Here is a 15,716-nt window from a genome sequence, read left to right as displayed (position 1 = left end):
TACCATTCATGGTTGAAACAAAAGCAAGCCATAAAGTAAATGATGGCATCTCTTTGCTTCTTAGCACTGATCTAGTGCTAAATTTTGGAAAATAAGAAACTCCTGATGATCAACCTAGGATGGTTGCTTTTAGCTTCCAATAGTTAGTCTTCTCATAGTCTGAACAGCTGTACTTTAGTAGGTACTTAATGATGTGGAATCAGTGACAAATCATATACTTAAATTTAAGAACATACTTCTAGGTTTTGCTTGATTGGAGCACAGGTTTTAAAGAGAGAAAGTCAAGTTTTGTATTTCCACATCTTCACAGATATAGCCACGTATGCACACACGTGGGTTGTACCTTTTAACTAAAGTAATATTTTTTGTTTGTTTAGTTAAAATTGAAAAGCTACCTTGCACAGATGGAGGATAGAAAGAGTGAGATTGTAAAGCTCCAGGAATGTGAGAAAGCTCTTTATGACACCTTCCAAGCATCCCTTGAAGAAAACGATGAGTTTGCTGATTTTCTGACCAAGGTTCTGAAGAAGAAAATCAAGTGCGTGGAAAACAAAGATGTCGGAAGAGAAGCAGGTTCTTTTTGTTTTATGGATTTGTTACAAATACTTCCATGTGGTGAAGTAAATGTCTTTAGGTCTAGCTGGAGCCCTGGATACATGCAGCACTGAGCTGAGTGCAAATAACATAGGTCAGGCTTACCCGGATTTATGTACCGACTCATGTTCTGTGGCAGCCATTTTGAATTATAACGGTGTAAATCATTTTCTAACAAGACTGCATTTGGTCTGATGACAGCTCCTGCAATTTACTTCCTGTAAGTCAATACCAAGGATAGATAATTGGTATGAAGAAGGGGTAGAGCTTTAAATAAGTACTTCCTATGCTGTACCAATGCGAGCTATGGATAAATGATTAGCCTGCCACATTCATGACATTCTTCTTTAATCCACTGACTAATGAGAGATCATAGAGCTAATCTACAATCACCTATTAGTCACAGGACTAAACATACTATAAAAGGATTTCATTTATCTTAGTGACTCACTTTTAAACTGCTAAGGCTACATGGTCTTACCAAGCTGAAGTACTCTCTGACATGGCTTTTGATTTCAAGTGGGGCCTGAACAGCTAAAAGTGCAGACAACAGTGATGCTTTTGTGACAGTTTTGTGTCTCTGTGTTTTTCTTGGTTGACTACACTTGGTAGTAGAATGGTAAGCCCACAAGGTTTAAATTCCTAGCACATATAAAGGGAGGAAACATTACTGAAGGAAGTCCTGAAAATGTGCCTGTATCTGTGCCTTTGGCACTACTAGATGATATCTCCCATTTTTCTCCCCTACCCTCCCACCTCCCTATTTTTTTTGTGTGTGTATGTGAAATTATCTGATCAATACAACAGGTGCAAGGTGCCTGAATCCACATATTACCAGGATGATCTTTCATGGATTATCATGATTGTGTTCACCAGCACATTGGCATACTGCACAGCTAGTGGGTCTGGGGATGTTCTGCAAGCCAGCAGTATTGTCCTTTTTTTCCAGATGAAGAAGATGAGAATGAAGAGGAAAAGGATGAAGAGCCCAGCCTGGGGATTGATGAAGAAAATTCTGGATCAGAAGATGAAGACTTTGATGACTCTGTTTGCCCAGACAGTACGTAAGCCATCATTTCCTTGGGTTGACTACTTTGTTTACTTGAAATACTTTGTGTTGAAAAAGAAAACACAGCATTTTTCATTATTCACTGTATATTAATGCCATTAAGGGCCCAAAGGTGCGTACCTCTCCTCAGCACAGCATTTCTCCCCAAGAAATCTCAGCAAAGATAATGAAACCACTGGTAGTATAAAGGTACCCTAATTAAAAAGTTTGGGAAAAGAAAACTTAGCTCCACACTAAGAATTAATAATTTTGTGTAAAATCTAATTTGCCATTTCACAGTGGTTTTCTGGAGAGAAAAGGCTTCTCTCAGGAGTGGAGCTGGAGCAGTGTTCCAGCTGCTGTGGCCTAGCTGGATCTCTGTTCGGGGAATGCCGAGGGAATCCTACCGTGCTGTTAAATTAAGCTCTTTGTTACCACCTCGTGGATTTATGCAGCAATTGCCTGTTGCTAGGCTGTTCTCTTAAAGGTATCTGAAACGTTAGGAGCTTTACTTTGCAAAATCCTCTTCATTCATTCGTTCAACAAAGGCAAGCAACTCCTTCCCCACTCCCCCTTTTCTTTTGTATGAGTTTAACTAGTTTAGGGTATTGGTTTTTAAAAAAATCTTGGAGTGATATGTCAATGACCATGTAACAACACTGCTTTATTTTCAGTTAGAACTAACCAACAAATTACCTTATCACATTTTTATGTTGGATTTTAACATCTTTTTCACAAATAGAATTTTTTATTCTCTCCTCATCCATCTCCTTTTTCAATGAAATGTTGAGAAGAAATGAAATTTTTACTTTTGATTAAAAAATCCAAATTACTAATTTAGTAAGGAAATTACATGTTGTATTATCTTCTTGACATTTGTCTCTTTGTGTGTCGTTTGCTTTGCCTTTATTTGACTCCTTTTTTATTATGCCTGCTGATTTGGGCATAGTTACACATTTGATTAGTACGACTGACATTAGACATTGTCAGATTTTCCTTAACCATGAAACAAATGAAGCAGGTTCAGTGAACCACAGCTTTGTTTACAAATAGAACTATAAGTGATCCCTACAGCAACCTCAATGTTTATAGTGAAGGGAGCTATGGAGAAACAACTACATGTTCACATAATTGAAGATTATATGGTACCGTAGTAATTTCTGGGACCGCATTACTTTGATAAGCTAACTTCTGAGCACTTGGCTTTAATATTGGCTTTCATGCATTTAGTCTTACTTCTAGAAACAAACTGTCTTGACTGAATGTAAGGAATGAAAGATCCATCCAAGATACTCACCCCCTCATGGAGGGATGGGGCCCATGTGGTTTATGTCTGAGGAAACTCTAGGGAATCAAGAGCATGGTCTTACTATGGGGAATGCTGGGCAATGTGCACAGTAGGAGCAGCTACCAGCTCAAGCCTGTGACTGTAGTAGTCATAATGGAACTATGCTGTTCTCTGACTCTTTTTGTCTCAGACTGCAATGAGGCACTCTACCAAAACACCATCCAGCTCCGGCAGAAGCGGTTAGACATTGAGAAAGCTTTAACAGAGGAGAAGGAAGCTGCTGCTAGCCTCAGAAAGAAATATAATGCCTTGGTCGAAAAGGTATTGTAGTGTTTTCTTCTCAGCCAGGATTGGCTGGCTCCATGACTGTTAAAATGTGCTGGTAATTTTGGCTAAAATTTAAAACCAAAATCCTAACCCTTTGAGAGGCCTCAGTTTGGGTGGAGATATCTGTGGTAGCACTGAGGCAGGAGGCAGCTCAACATGGGTCACCTGTCCTCCTGAAAGGGTAAGTCAAGTCGGTCTGACCTTAGTTGCTATGGGGCTGGATCCAGATTTTAGATCCAGTTCCTTCCCAACTGTCTAACCATCATGCAGCAACAGAAAATGGGTTCTCTGGTTCAGATGAAACACTTGGTGTAGCCTGGTCTGTCCTCTGTGCATGTGTATGGGGATTGAGAGATTCAAGAATCCTTATCTTAAGACAAGTGCAGGTTAAAATAAATGCATAAAAATGCTATTCTTCCATCTATTTATTTTGCTTTTACTTATTTTCTTTTGTTCTTTGTCATAGTAATCACTGAATAAACTCTCTTGGTGCAAATTTTCCTTTTAGCTTTTTTGAGCTCCTGCATTCATCAAGACATTTGATTTATATTAATTCAAAAATATCTTAACTTGAAGGGTTATCCAGGATAGAGAGAGAGTTCTGCCAGAATATCATTATGCAAGGCTTGCACTTTATTGTGTCTCAAAAATGTTCCATCAAATATACTTAACTTACAATATTTTTTGTTTAGTTTTTAAAGGCCTTCTCAAGTGCCAGCTACCACATACTCACCCCGAGGTCTGACATTTGAGTCTGAATTGTTTCTTTCTCATGCAGAATCAATAAGCATTTCCAGGCATAACACAATGAAAATTATCTTGCAAGCTCTGTAGATCTAGAAGTGTTTCAGATACTAAACAAAGCAGCTGTCTCTTGATTCACAGGGCTTCTCTACTAAGGAGATGTTTAGGAGTGTGCATGTGTACAGAGGTATTCAGGGTAGAATATTGCTTGAATATGTAGATGAGTCTTGTGTTTGCCTATGAAACTCATCTATTTACATAATATGTAAAAAAAACAAAAACAAAAACAAAAACAGAGCATTTTTTTTCCCTTTGGAACAGGGACTTTAACACAGAACCTTGCTGTCTCATGCTTTTGACTACTACAGGATTTTTGTTTGTCCACAATTTGTCTTCTGCAGGCAAAAGAAGTGGAAACCAGTATGGGCACTGCAGAGACGGAACTGGAGACCTTTCAATGGGAAAAGCAGCAGAGAATGAATGACCTACATGTAGTTGTGCCTTTGAAACTCCATCAGGTAATCCAAGATGTGTATCTGCAGAATGGCCTTTCTACAATGGTGCTGCTGTTCTTTGGGACCCTTAGTTCCTGATTCACCATAGTCTCCTGGGAGTGAACTGCTATAAGTTGAATTTTATGCTATTTCCTCTATATTTTTTTTCCTTCTAACAGAAAAGTTGCAAGGACAGGCAAGTCAGCACATTGCTGAAATGTGTATAGTCTTCAAGGGTTTTATAGGTCTAGCATGGGATTTTCCTTTAGCTCTATAGCTACTGATATTCTCCTGGAAAAACAAACAAACAAACCACCCCTAAAAAAAAAAACAAAACAAAAAAGCTCCCAAACTATTGAAACTAATAGGAGTTTTGGCTGATTCAAGAATGCTGGATTGGATGCAATGCATTCATCTACACAGCTGTTAGTACAGGGAAGATAAATAGCAGATGAAGAGGAGAACTCAAGACAATACAATAATTTGTCTGGTCTGAATCTTCTCCTAAGACTGAGAGGGTAGGCCTCTGCCTGTTTGGGATTATGTGTCTCTGAGGTAAGCTCAGTTCTCTCCATTTGTTCTATCTTCCTTCATTTAAAGGTTGGCAATAAAGACAGACGAGTTTTAAGACTTGACTATGCAGTCCTGCAGCTTGCAGATCATTCAGAAGTAGAGTTGACAGGGAGTCCCTTATTCCCACCTTGTTCCAGGTGCCATAAAAGGGTAGACAGCTTTACATGTAGGCATCACAGCACTAAATAGTCTTTGAGCTTTGCTGACTGGTAGTGATTTCCTGGCCCAAAACACCAGAGTTGTGTCCACACGCTATTACCTCACTCTTTAGTTCTCTAATGCTCACACATTTGTCCAGAGAGATCACCAGGTGATAAAATCAGCCTGGCTGTTTATTGCAGGTAGAGTACTTGGTTAATGGGGAGATGCCCAGTGACTTCTCCCAGGCTTTGGTATTTACCAACCAGTCCCTGGAGTATCTGCAGAAGAGAATTGTGGACCTACATAATGAAAAGAATTTGCAAAGAGAAATCTATAAGAAGGCCCAGGAGCAGCATAAGCAGCTTATCCAGGACAAAAAGGAGATGGAGAGGGAGATTCGACGTGAGTAACAGAGACTCTGAACAACACAACATACTTGTTCTGTTCCCCTCACTGGGTGTGGGTAGCTCTTCAGATGTCTGTCTTTACACTCACACAGATACCACAACTGGTTACTGCAGAAAACAAAACAGAGGAGACCAGGTGGACGGCTTTGATGAAATACTGGTAGTTCTCTAGCACTGCAGAGTCATTAGGCTTTGTGTGAAATAATTTGGGAACTTAGTATAAGGAGACTTGACTGAGATGAGACACTGGAAGTCAGGACACGATTGCTATTTCTGGCTGTAAACCAGAATGTTACCAAAAAATACTTTCCCTGAAGCTACATAATTTTTTCAGCAATTTCATCCTCTGTGTAACGTAAGAGTGAAACAAGCTGTATTTGAAACACTATTCCAAGGACGAACCCCCAACATGTGTCTAGCACCACCAAACCTGTGGAGGCCCTCTATAGCCTTTGGTGTGGGAGTGGCTCACTAGGGCTGGCTTAGAGTGTGGCTTAGTGATCACACAAACATGGTCATTAGCAAGGACAAACAGCAATACTCACTTGTGAGCTGTGGGGACCTGTGAGAATTACTTACTACAGAGCAAATACCAAAAAGAGCTCAGACAACAAGCTGGGGGTAAGGCAGAAATCGTTCTTAACCAATGAAAGACAGTGCTGCCATTTGTGCCATGCCCCTTCTGTTAGGACTGAAAGAGCAATGCAATTATCTGATGATGAAGAAGTTTGGCCGGCTGGTTGATTTTGAAGCAGTTCAAGCACGCTCTGCTAATATACGTGTGGCAGAGTTGGAAGTACAAATAATGGAGAAAGAGTATATGCACTCCCAGGAGCTCAAAGAGTGGGAGGTAAGGAGCTGGAAAAGGTGGAGGGCATCTGTGTTGTGATGATCTGTTAAGGCTTCATTTGTCTGAGGCTGAATAGCTGCGCTAGAATCTTCTGTCAATATGGTGTTTGAGTTTTTTTCACCTGTCATTAATCGATCATAATATCCAACTCCCTTTTCCCATCATCATTCCTACCTCTGCTCCTGTTGCTACTGGACATCCTGTTTTCTCACGGAGTCAGTTAACAACCCTTTTACTTTTCTCAAATGCATTCTTCTGCTTCAGTGCCTATATGAAGTTCTTCCACAAAGCTTTCCTTTAGCTTTTGGGTGGCATTCAGCACCAACTGACACCTCCCACCACCTTTAGTGAACTGAGTACAGGGCAGCCCTGTCTCATGCCTAGGATGCCAGTCTGTGCAGTCTGGGAAGTGCATGTCTCTGTCTGGGGGAGCTAACGCTCAGCTACTGTGGGGCAGGTAGGCAACACTCTGATGCTGCCCTTGGAAGATGCTGTCCTTGTCTCTCCTTTTAAACATATGAAGAGAGAAAAAGTAGAGAACGGGAGAAATTTCTCTTTGAGCAAGTATGGTGCCTCTTATTTTAAATTGACTTAAGATTTTCTTTTTTTTATTTCTCCTGAGCAGTAAAATATCAGCACCTTTACACATATACCTAATATGTCTTGGGATTTCTACTAATTCCTGTGCGTGTCAACTGGCAACACGTTCTGAGCTTAGCCTTGCTGGTATTAGCCAATACCTTGGGGTATTAGCTGCTCCTTAGGGAAGTGAGTCTGGTGTCCTTCAACTCAGCACACATCTAGGTCTGGCTCAAGACTTTTCTAACTGATGTCAGCAAGGACTTAAGTAGGTTTGAACTGTCCTGACCACTCCTTGCATGTCTGTGGGGCATGACACGTGGCCAGGAAAGTAATGTGTTCAAGCAGATTTGCAGTTCCTTGCTCTCCTGGTTGTCTTGTGTTTGTAGCTAGGCAAAGAATCCCTGTCCTCCCTCCAGGTTTGGATAGGAGAGGCAGATCTCAAAGTGGAAAATCATAGCCCCAGCCATCTCTCTGCTCCTCTTCTATCCTGGCTTGAGGCAGGTGTAGGAACCAGCTTAATGCAGCACAGACGCAGGAGTACTATGTACCTAGTGGTTTTGTCTTTCCCGCACTTCCGCCTAACTGCTTCACCTAGATATTTAGGCATTAGCAATATTAAAAAATAAAGAATAAGAATAAAAAGATAGACTGCACTAAACGTCCTGTGGGATCAGGTGGTGTATGCAGGATCAGTCTGCTTACCTCTCTTCTGTGATGCTTATGTTGTACCTAGCACTGCTTCCCCACTTCATGCTTTTTGTCCTTTCTCATCCTAGCACAACCTTTTATGTTTTTCTAGGCAAGAATCTCAGACCTGCAGCAGCAGCTGAGGAAGCTGACAAAGGAAAACACCAGCAAGGTGCAGCAGCTGAACCGCTTCTGCCTTGAAAAGCAGCAACTTGAAACTAAGCTGGATTCATTAAAGAATTATCTGGTGAGCCCTTTAGCCACTGTACTGCGTGCAGGATTGTACCTGTCAGACAAAGGTGAGGGATCATCTGGCCCTCCTGGGCAGCTCCCTGGTCTCAGCTCCTGCTCTGCAGTCAGCAGTTGGGGCTGACACTGCCTTGTGGCACAGGCTGAAAGGCTGCTCCAGGTCTCATAGAAGGGCAGATGAATGAGCTGATCCTGAAGTAGGCCATACCTTAGCTTCTCAGCAGGTTTCTTACTTAGCTGCTTTCTAATACTGAAACAAACTCATTTCTGCTTAGAAAATGTCTTGCAGCGAGTCAAAATTATTCCTTTGTTACATGGAAACAGTCACATGAATTAAAGTGTTTGCTCTGCTCTGTATTAGAGAATAAGGCAGCCATCCATGATAGTCTGGCTCAGTGGTTCCTCATTATGACTTCCCAGGAGTTCTGACTGGAGTGGAGAAGCCATGAAGCTGTCCTGCCTCTTGGAAAGCTTCACTTCCCTACTTGAAATAAATTTCCACCATTCACTCTCCCATGTTTTACAGGAGTTATTATTTCCTCTCCTTACAGGGACTAGAACTGCAGGGCATCCGAAGTGCAGACATCAAAGAGAAGGCCAGGCTGACCTCGCGGCTCAAGGACGCAGCTTGTGATGCAGCCTTCCTAAGAGAAGAAATCAGTATTCTAAGCAGAAAAGATAGGCCCTTAAGAGAAGAACTCATGCTCCTTAGCAGAAAAGGTGGGTGCCTCTTTCTACAACCTTCATTACCACAGGACTCCACGACACCAACTGAATCACTCCCAGTTTTTACACCAGAAACGGTAACTAGCAGCCCAGTTTCCCCTTAAAAATAGATATGGTTAACTGTGGCAGTAATAATACCTGGAAGTGTGAAATTAATTGCTTTGGCCATGCAGGGGTTTAGTTGTGAAGGGTTCTATTTTCTCCCTTATCAAAATATGACTGTAGTGATGGATACAGAATAAAAAAATGCAAATACTGTGAATGCTGTTCTTAAGTCCATTGCAGTGTGTGTACATATGTGTATGTCTGGTCTTCAAGTGAGTGGCTTATGAAGGCACATGGGCAAATCCAAACCATTACTCAAAAATGGTAGATGTCATCTGCCTTAAGGGTACGTTCTGATATTTTTTAAACATCCTAGCAGCCATGGTAGTTCTCTGCTAACTGAACTAGATAAGAGTAATTATAAAAAGAGAAGTGCTACTTGTTTGGAGAAAGCAAAGGGACCCTTCTCCTCCGAGCCTACATTGCTCAGATGGGTATGGAACCAATCAAAAGGCTTTCTCACTTGCTTCTACTCTGTAGAAGTGGGAGAACCAAAGTGTAGGACATAGTATTTACCTGGCATGAGGAAGGTATAGCAGATGCAAAGTCAGCCTGTAATTTCACTGGCTTGTACCTGCCTGAGTAGAGTCAGAGGCTACCAGTCTCTGTATGTGTTCAGGCTTTATACTTTTTTTCCTCTGGCATTTGGTAGGGTGACAGCACATGATAATTTGCAGCGCTCACCCTGGCTTACTGTGAAAAACTTCCTTCAACCCCAAAGCGAAGGGGTTGTGTTGCACTGTGCTTCTCAGTTTCTGAGAGTCCACTGGGAGGCTTGGTGGCGTATGACAGTTTTTAATTAAATAGCTTGAACAACCTGCAGGTGCTCTTGTTCCTCTTCCCCACTCTCTGCATTTTGCCATTGGCCTTTTCTCCTCTGTCTGGGGTACACTCAGCCAGAAGCCAACCAGATCCCAGCCAAGCACAAGAACTGCCCCTGCTGGCCCAGCACAACCAAATGACTAGTCCTTGTGCTGCCTGCCTTTTCACAGCAGCCCTACGCGGGTGCTGAGCATCCTCTGTTTCCTTAAGGAAAAATTAAAAAAAAAAAAACAACAACCACCCTTATCCACAGGCCTGGATGGTGAAAGCTTTTGAAGCTAGAAAAATCACAGGATGTGGGGTGAGGGATAAGGAAACAAATTTTGGGTGTCTGTCTGCCTTCCCCCCTGCCATCACCAAACTCATGCCGCTGTTCTTGGAGATAAATGAACATTTCCTCTAGCTGTGCTCCTCACTAGAAGCTCTATGTCACTTTACTGGCACAGACAGTGGGTGTCCCTCTTCTCCTGAGTCAAGCATTGAGAAGATTCATGCGGGTAGCTATGTGGAAAATGATAACTGCAGGAAAACATCACCTTTCCCTAGGTGTCCTGCTGGCTGTCTGCAAGGAAAAAAAAAGTAGGTTAATTCTGTGTGAGGATTCAGCATAAAGCCAGGCACAGAAAAGACTAAAGCCTTTATTTTAGCTGTTAAAGCGTGGGTTTGTCTTTACAGATACGCGGCTGTAGATGGCATGTACGTGAAGGGTTGTTTACTTTGATGAGGCAGAGTGCATATCTCCAGTTCATTCACAGGAGTGTGTTCCTGGGACACACCTTCCCGTGGAGGAGAGGAAAAGACCTTTTGACAGCGTTGTCTTTTGTGAAGCCCTCACTGCAGGAGGGTGCTAGATCTTGGTGGTGGCAGCTCTGTTTGGACCCATGTCCTGTGACATCTCTTGTGCTGCTGTTTCAGTCTTGTGCTCTGATGAACAGCTCCATTCAACATGGATAACAGCCATGGATAGCTGCTGCCTTGTTTCTTGGGCCCTCCTGTGACCTTGCTGAGGATGACTTCTGTCTCCATAGCAATATAAAAGGCACATATACATCTATATACAAGTGCATAAATATATAAATAGGGGTGTTATACAAAAATAAATACCCATTCTCTTTTTCTCTTTAGCATAAGTCTTTGCAAAGGGCCGCTTGGTCCCTAGCTGGTGGGAGAGTGAGTCTCTAAGGGCCTCAGTGGTGGTGGGCTGCTATTCAGATGTCTTGATAGGTCCTGACCCAAAGATGTGATCACTGGATTCTGGGAGTGGAGATCTCCTCTGGACTGGCAGCAATCTAGTCTTTCCACCTCTTCAACTGGCACTAGGCCTAGGCAGCAAGGGCTTCCTGAAAGGGAGAGGAGCAAGAAACTATTACAACACATACAGATGCTGTGGCAGCTTTCCAGTCAACAGTCCACTTTATGAGGATAGGTACTGTGATCAGAGGAAGAAATGCACTCTGAAAGACCTGGCAACATGGGAGTTTGATCCTGTGCTTGGACACAACGAGTTTGATCCCCACTACAGGGGTGGATGAGTGTATCAGGTCCTAGGGAGATGGATTCACATAATTTTTAGGGACCTTGTTGGTTTACTGGCAGTCTGGAAAATGCAAAAGTAAGGACTAAAGGACAGTGTCTCTACAACTGCAAGTGCGCATGTGTCCTTCTGGCAACATACAGCTCAAGCTTGCTCTAAAACTGAGTGAGGCAACTTACAGTCCCCAAATTCTAGTACAACCTTTTCATGCTGCCGTTCTACACAATGTTAAAAATGTCCTTGCACTGCAGAGTGAGCATGAACAGGGCCATCATAAAGGCCCCATGTGAGCCTTCCCTTCAAGATCAGCCTAAAACAATGAGATGAAGGAAGCACAGAGTTTTCCAGACCACTGACCTTGGTGGAACAGGGGATCCCGTCGAGCATCCAGGCTAGGGCCTCCCACTTTGCTGCCCATCACTGGATGATGGAGGCCAACAAAGTGCTCTTGAAGGTGAGGACAGTCATCTTGTGGCTGAAGAAGCTGGTGAGTGGAGTCATCTGGGAGACTGTAGAGGAAAGAGCTGCCTTCTGTTCGTGAGTTAGGTAATCTGGGGGGGGCAGAGACAAAGAGGTTTAGCACTATTCACAAATCTTTCCTCCTTGAAAGATATGATTGATGTAACACTTCAGCCAGCTGCATCAATGTAATGACACAGAGTGTTCTTAAATGAGGAGAAGAGCAGAAATTGGGATGTATTTTGGGGTAGGAATGAGGTGATGAGGCCTTGTATTCCAGATTCAAAATCTACTGAGTGCTGCAGAAGCTGGGAGCAGTAGTGCCTCCCAGAGAGCATGGGAATAAGGACTTAGACATCTGAACAGTGAGACACAAAGCACCTGCAGCTGGACTCTGGCCAAACTCAGGGGCAGCTGTTATCAGCATCCAGTCATAGATGTTAGCTTCTCTCATCCTGCTTTTCAGTCTCCCGCTTAGGAGCAGGTGGAGAAAAAGGGGGCAGGAGGAAGTAAGTGTTGGGGTCTTCTCTACAAATAATTATCAGTCCCGTAAAACACAGGAGGCATGAGCTGGATAAAGACAATTTAGACCAAGAAGGCCTAGTGCTGGATTTGTTTCCCAAATGAATTGGGACAGATAGGGTGAGCACGCTGAGGGTGAGCTTTTGTGAGTGTGTAGTCATGTGGGCCCCACTGGATTATTCCACCTTCCTCCTCCATAAGCCAGGACTAACCTGGAGGACTGGTAGTCTTGCTGAGCACTCCCATTTTGCAGCACTCTTGCCTGCAGCAAGGCGTTGGTCTCCTCGTGTGACTGGAAGGAGAAGAGAAGGAATCTCAGCAAAGCAACACCACAAAGCAGCATTAAGAGGCAGGTGCTGATCTGGGAGACAGAGCCATGGGGCAGACTGGTGAAGCTCTTACGACAGAGGGCAGAGAAAGATGAAACTTTTACTACAAAGCACAGAGTAGAACTGAGCACTGAAAAACTAATTTCATGCTTACTGCTGAATTATTGCGGGATGGTAACCAATTAATAGTCTCAGCTGGGGCACTGCCTTGGCCTGTGTTACTGTTTACACAGAATCCTCAACACTGTCAGTCCTTACGAGCTTTGCTGAGGAGAAAGAAGAATCATTCCCCATAAGAGCAGCCTTTGCTTACTGCCTCCACTGTACTAAGAGCCACTGCCACAAGAAACCATCTCTTCACTGGGTTTTGGAGACCTTCCTGTTACTCCCATGTCTCAGACTCCATAGTAAAGGGGAAATCTCTTTTAAGAAGGAGCCAGTCTTGCCACATCTACATGCTGCAAAGGATGCCAGCCACGGCTGGAGAAGTCCCCTCACTGCAGCCACGGCCTCCAGCTCATGTCAAACCAACTGCACACGGCAGGTGTGGGACATACCTGTGGCACTTCATCTGGACTGTAATCTCGGGGCTTGGGGCTTGCATAGCTCACTCCTGCAGAGGGGCAGATGCCATTCAGGTGTGCCCCATTGGCATAGGGCTGTGCATTCACATGGGGATGTCCATTGGCACGGGGAGCAGAGATGCCCCTCAGAGGCACCATGGTGTACTGGCAGGATGATACCAGCAGCCCAGCTCCTGGGAAGCCCATGTCGATGGTTTGTTCTGCAGACAGAAAAAAAGGAAGTCTGAGGCTGAAAGCAGAGGCAAAACTGAGCTGCTTGAAGTGAGCTGCCAGCAGGGTTAGTGTTAGGCTGTCCTTTCAGGCAGCTATTTCGGCACCCAAAGCACGTTCGAAGGCAAATGGTGGAAAGGGGCCCTACACAAAGGGAAAGGGAATGCCCTTTTCCCCTTTTCTAGTCCCAGGATTCCTCCCTGCTTCCCAGAATGTGCAGCCCTCACATTTTGAGTGTTTGACCCAACCACAGCCAGGGACAGATCTAATCCACAGAGCAAAACACATCTTGTAAATCAGCCCTCAAGAAAGAACTCTTACTCTGCTTGGACCAAGCTCTCCAAAGGCAAAAGGGGATGAAGGCCACGATGAGGAGCACAATAGAGCCCAGCACAACACCTACAATCAAGTATGGCAGATCGCTGGATCGGGCCACCATGGCTCCTGTCCCCAGGCCACCGTGCCCACCACTGAGTGGGGGGTGCTGCTGGGGGGGCGCTGTTGAGAGCGGAAGACGACCTGGCAGACCAAGAGACTTTCGAGCTGCGAAGAGAGACAGGAAAGAGCATTAGACATAGACATGGCAGGTGAAAGAGCAGCCTGTTCCATGGATGTCTACACTGCTGTGGAGTGGAAAGACTTCTACAGTGGCTTTAAAGAAGTGCTCCTGGATGCCAGAGGATTTCCTAGGCTGATGCATATTGAACTGCAGAGAAGTCCTCTGTGCTTCGCTAACAGATCTGCTACTCTCTGCTAAAGCAAAAGGAAAAAGGAAATTAGGCTCTCTAAAAACCCTCACTTGGACTTAATGCTGTTCATGTCATGACAGTGCAGCTGCTTGGAAAACAACATAGGACTGCTTATAATCAAATACAGGAGTTTGGAACAGCAAAGGCAAGTTAGCCCTTCTGGTTCCAATCACCATCTATGTGACACTGAAGAAAACAAAAGGTAACTACTGCTCTGAGGGAAGTGGTGACGGGCTCTGCACAAGGGACCTGTCCATACTGGCACGGGTATATACACATGCTGAGCAATAACATCAACAAGCCTATGCCTCTCTTCTCCCCAGTGTTGCCTCCGGTTCCTTGCCTGAGCTTGGCTAATGCACCACCAGGCAGGGATGGTACCTGCCTTGCTGTACTCTAGACAGCTGCAGGCAGGGAAGGCAGCAGGCTGCTCTCCCAGAGGCACTCTGAGAAGCTGGTTGGTTACCTTTGGTTTCGCAGATCATGACGTTGCTGAACTCGCTTTCACCACCCTCATTGAAGCACTGCATCTTGATGTCATACGAGGTCTCTGGCTGCAGGTGGCTGATGGAGTGCCAGTACCGATCTCCTGAGGAGGGAACACACACGGTGCCGTTAGCTTCCTTGGGAAGCGTGCAGCTGGTGCAGCCTTGCAGCACTGCTACATAAAGCAGGCCTGGATAGCAGCAGCAGCTGCCTTTTGTGCACAGGGCTCCTTCTGGATGTGTACACTTCCAGAAGGAACCAACAGTTTAGACCAGTCTCCCAGTATCTCCTACCTTCCACCACATCCTTCTTGTAGTCACTGTCATTGTCACTGTCAGTGGGGCGGTAGTAGATGTAAAAGCCATGGATGGGAGTGTTGTTGTTGCTGGCTGGGATATACTGCAGAAAATGGGAGGAAAAGCAGAAATAAGTAGAGATGTCTGTGCTCCATAGTGTACTTTGGGAGAAGCAGGGGACAGGAGGAAGACCGAGCAGGGGGATCTTCCTTGTGCTACCACTTGTTTGTACAGCAAGAGCTTCCTTCTGACAGCTCAGTGCTGTTTTATACTCTCACACCTCACTTCTCTCAGGTAACAGACAAGCCATGAGCCTGGTCCTGTCACCCCAAGCATCCAGTACTCTGCTGCCCCTCAGCAGCCACAGCCAATGCTTCAGAGGAAAAATTCCTCAGCAACAGCAACTCAGCTGAGCAAGGACAAACGCACCTTCACCTTGACTCCAGTAGGCTCATGGCCAGAAAAACATATTGCCATGAACTGGTGAATGTAGGAGTCCCACATTTCTGAAGACAGCTCTGTCCTTCCTCCACCCAGGGGTCAGTACTGTCCTAGCTTCATGGGTTCCTGATGTCTTTCACCCAGGATTTTATCAGCTGCTGTTTGTGTTTAAAAGAACAGCATCCTGCCCTCTAGCAATTCCTGGCTAGAAGCAGCTAGGAGAGAAGAGGGTGATGCATCCCTGTTGGCCCCTTCTCCCAAGTGGATAATGACAAGACCAGAGTAAATGGCCTGAAGCTGCAGCTGGGGAGGTTTAGATTGGATATTAGGAAGAATTTCTCTACTGAAAGAGTGGTCAGACACTGGAGCAGCCTGCCCAGGGAGGTGGTTCAGTCACCATCCCTGGAGGTATTCAAGAAACATGTGGATGTGGGACTTCAGGGCAGGCTCTAGTGGCTGAGGTTGTGGG

At 44.6% G+C, this 15,716-nt stretch overlaps 2 protein-coding genes across 4 annotated transcripts in view; one reads left to right on the top strand and one right to left on the bottom strand.

The window, feature by feature from the left end:
* CFAP44 (cilia and flagella associated protein 44) overlaps positions 1-8,972 on the top strand; it is a 48,588-nt gene extending 39,616 nt beyond the window's left edge. Inside the window, exons 27-34 of one of the 3 annotated variants that reach the window (XM_051607892.1) lie at positions 378-573; positions 1,544-1,654; positions 3,121-3,251; positions 4,403-4,519; positions 5,410-5,611; positions 6,306-6,466; positions 7,848-7,982; positions 8,536-8,972. In XM_051607892.1, the coding sequence (XP_051463852.1) occupies positions 378-573; positions 1,544-1,654; positions 3,121-3,251; positions 4,403-4,519; positions 5,410-5,611; positions 6,306-6,466; positions 7,848-7,982; positions 8,536-8,814 (1,332 nt within the window). In that variant the 3' untranslated portion in view covers positions 8,815-8,972. Of the gene's footprint in view, positions 1-377; positions 574-1,543; positions 1,655-3,120; positions 3,252-4,402; positions 4,520-5,409; positions 5,612-6,305; positions 6,467-7,847; positions 7,983-8,535 lie in introns of those variants that run through there. The other 2 variants (XM_051607890.1, XM_051607891.1) reach the window with 2 other exon arrangements.
* Positions 8,973-10,763: 1,791 nt separating this feature from the next.
* Positions 10,764-15,716, bottom strand: part of BOC (BOC cell adhesion associated, oncogene regulated) — a 57,783-nt gene continuing 52,830 nt past the window's right edge. Inside the window, exons 14-20 of the mRNA XM_051607968.1 lie at positions 14,804-14,909; positions 14,491-14,613; positions 13,597-13,818; positions 13,039-13,265; positions 12,365-12,444; positions 11,529-11,722; positions 10,764-10,977 (exon numbers count right to left, since the gene is read on the bottom strand). Coding sequence (XP_051463928.1) covers positions 10,793-10,977; positions 11,529-11,722; positions 12,365-12,444; positions 13,039-13,265; positions 13,597-13,818; positions 14,491-14,613; positions 14,804-14,909 — 1,137 coding nt within the window. The 3' untranslated portion in view covers positions 10,764-10,792. The remainder of the gene's footprint in view (positions 10,978-11,528; positions 11,723-12,364; positions 12,445-13,038; positions 13,266-13,596; positions 13,819-14,490; positions 14,614-14,803; positions 14,910-15,716) is intronic.

Source organism: Apus apus, chromosome 1 (genome assembly GCF_020740795.1).
Source record: "Apus apus isolate bApuApu2 chromosome 1, bApuApu2.pri.cur, whole genome shotgun sequence".
NCBI classification, from domain to species: domain Eukaryota; kingdom Metazoa; phylum Chordata; class Aves; order Apodiformes; family Apodidae; genus Apus; species Apus apus.
This window is presented reverse-complemented; position numbering and strand designations above follow the sequence as displayed.